This window comes from Hibiscus syriacus, unplaced genomic scaffold (genome assembly GCF_006381635.1).
Source record: "Hibiscus syriacus cultivar Baekdansim isolate YM2019G1 unplaced genomic scaffold, ASM638163v2 tig00113719_pilon, whole genome shotgun sequence".
NCBI classification, from domain to species: domain Eukaryota; kingdom Viridiplantae; phylum Streptophyta; class Magnoliopsida; order Malvales; family Malvaceae; genus Hibiscus; species Hibiscus syriacus.
The window spans coordinates 174,516-176,011 of record NW_024063467.1 but is presented as its reverse complement, the minus strand read 5'-3'; the positions used below and the strand labels follow the sequence as shown (position 1 = coordinate 176,011).

At 44.7% G+C, this 1,496-nt stretch overlaps 1 protein-coding gene across 1 annotated transcript; it reads right to left on the bottom strand.

The window, feature by feature from the left end:
• Nucleotides 1-403: 403 nt before the first annotated feature.
• LOC120186729 (transcription factor DICHOTOMA-like) lies at nt 404-1,152 on the bottom strand. Its single transcript, XM_039190605.1, has 2 exons — nt 453-1,152; nt 404-408 (listed from the first exon to the last, which is right to left on the bottom strand). Exons 1-2 carry the CDS (start codon nt 1,150-1,152, stop codon nt 404-406), a joined length of 705 nt encoding a protein of 234 aa, XP_039046536.1.
• Between the last annotated feature and the right edge of the window lie 344 nt (nt 1,153-1,496).

Below are 1,496 nucleotides of genomic sequence, written 5' to 3'. Positions count from 1 at the left end.
TATCATACAGAAAGTAACCAATTAACAGTGAGTGCATGATGCCTCTGAAATTTATCCATATGCCCTCTAATGAACCTCGTTTTCATAGATTGCTATTGTTGTAGGTCTCCGATGGTTTGCCGAAAGACAGAAAGCCTGTGAACTGATGCTGCAAACAAACAAATACATAATATGTGTGTGTGTGTATATATGTTCATCATATGTGAAGGTAGTTTTGTCATTGTTGTAATTAGGTAAAATCAAGAAACTTTTGCTCAAGAGACTTACCTCTTGGTTAATTCCAGGGTTTTGCAGACAATTGAGCATCGTATTTGGGCTCCATTTATTAATAATTGCCGAAGATTCATCAATCATGTTGTCATGATTAATCCTCAAGTGCTCGATGTCTCGAGAACCGAGTTCTTCAACCTGTTGAAGATGACCAGATTCTTCAGCAGTGTTCTCAAAGGAACCCCATGGCGTTTGAGTCCACATCTTCTTTGCTTTTGTTCTCTCCTTCGCCCTCGCCCTCGCCTTGTCCCTCAAATCTCTCGCGAGTGGATTGAAAGAGGTTTTAGCTTGATGTTTGATCTTTTTCTCAGTCGCTTTAGGTTCCGCCGCCGATAACACTTCGCCCTTCGATGTGGAGGAAGGGCTCTTTGCTGCGGCGGATGCAACGACGACGCCGTCGACATGGGTTCTCGCTAGCCTCTTGATTTCTTGCCTCGCCTGTATGAGCAGCCACTCGACGGTTCTACTCGCCTTGTCGTACCCCAACATGTCCTGCAGACAGAAGAACTCCCGAGCAACGTCGAGCGACAGCCTCATCCTCCGGTCTCTCGGTCCGTTCGCCGTGTTAATCTTAATGTGTCGGTCTCTCTTGGAACTCGACGATCTCTTCCCAGGTGTCTTCTGCGCTACTTTCGTTCCATCGGGGCCGAAACCAGGCGTGTTAGTGACGGTGTCGGCCGAGACAGAATAAGCCGCCATCAAGGTCTGGTTATGAAGCAACAGATCACGGTCTTGTTGGAGAAAAACATCATAGTCTTGCAGTGCTTCTAGCTCACATTGGTTGTAATAAGGAGAGGGGAAATTGAAGAAGGAAAGTGATGGATCTGCAGCGAAATACGCCATTGGATCACTGCAGCAGCCATTTCCGCTTGAAGGAAACATCTTTTCAAGATCTTTTTTTCTTCTGGGAAACAATCAAGCAACCCTACCCTAAGGAGCTATATGGTGGTACTGGTAGCAAGCAAACTTGAGAACGACACACATGAATCATAATGCACCATTTTTATCTCTAGAAAAAGCAATATAATCACGGTGTTTCCGTTGATCAACAGCTTCCATGATCTGCAAGCGAAAACTCAGTTTTGCTTGCTTGCTTTGAAACTTAACTAACTAGCATTTAAAAAAGGCAATAAAAGAAAGCAAGGACGACTACAGCATGGGAAGGACAGCAGAGATGATAAACACTGTGCTATAATAACAGAGCTGTCACTGTCGTAAGAGAGAGA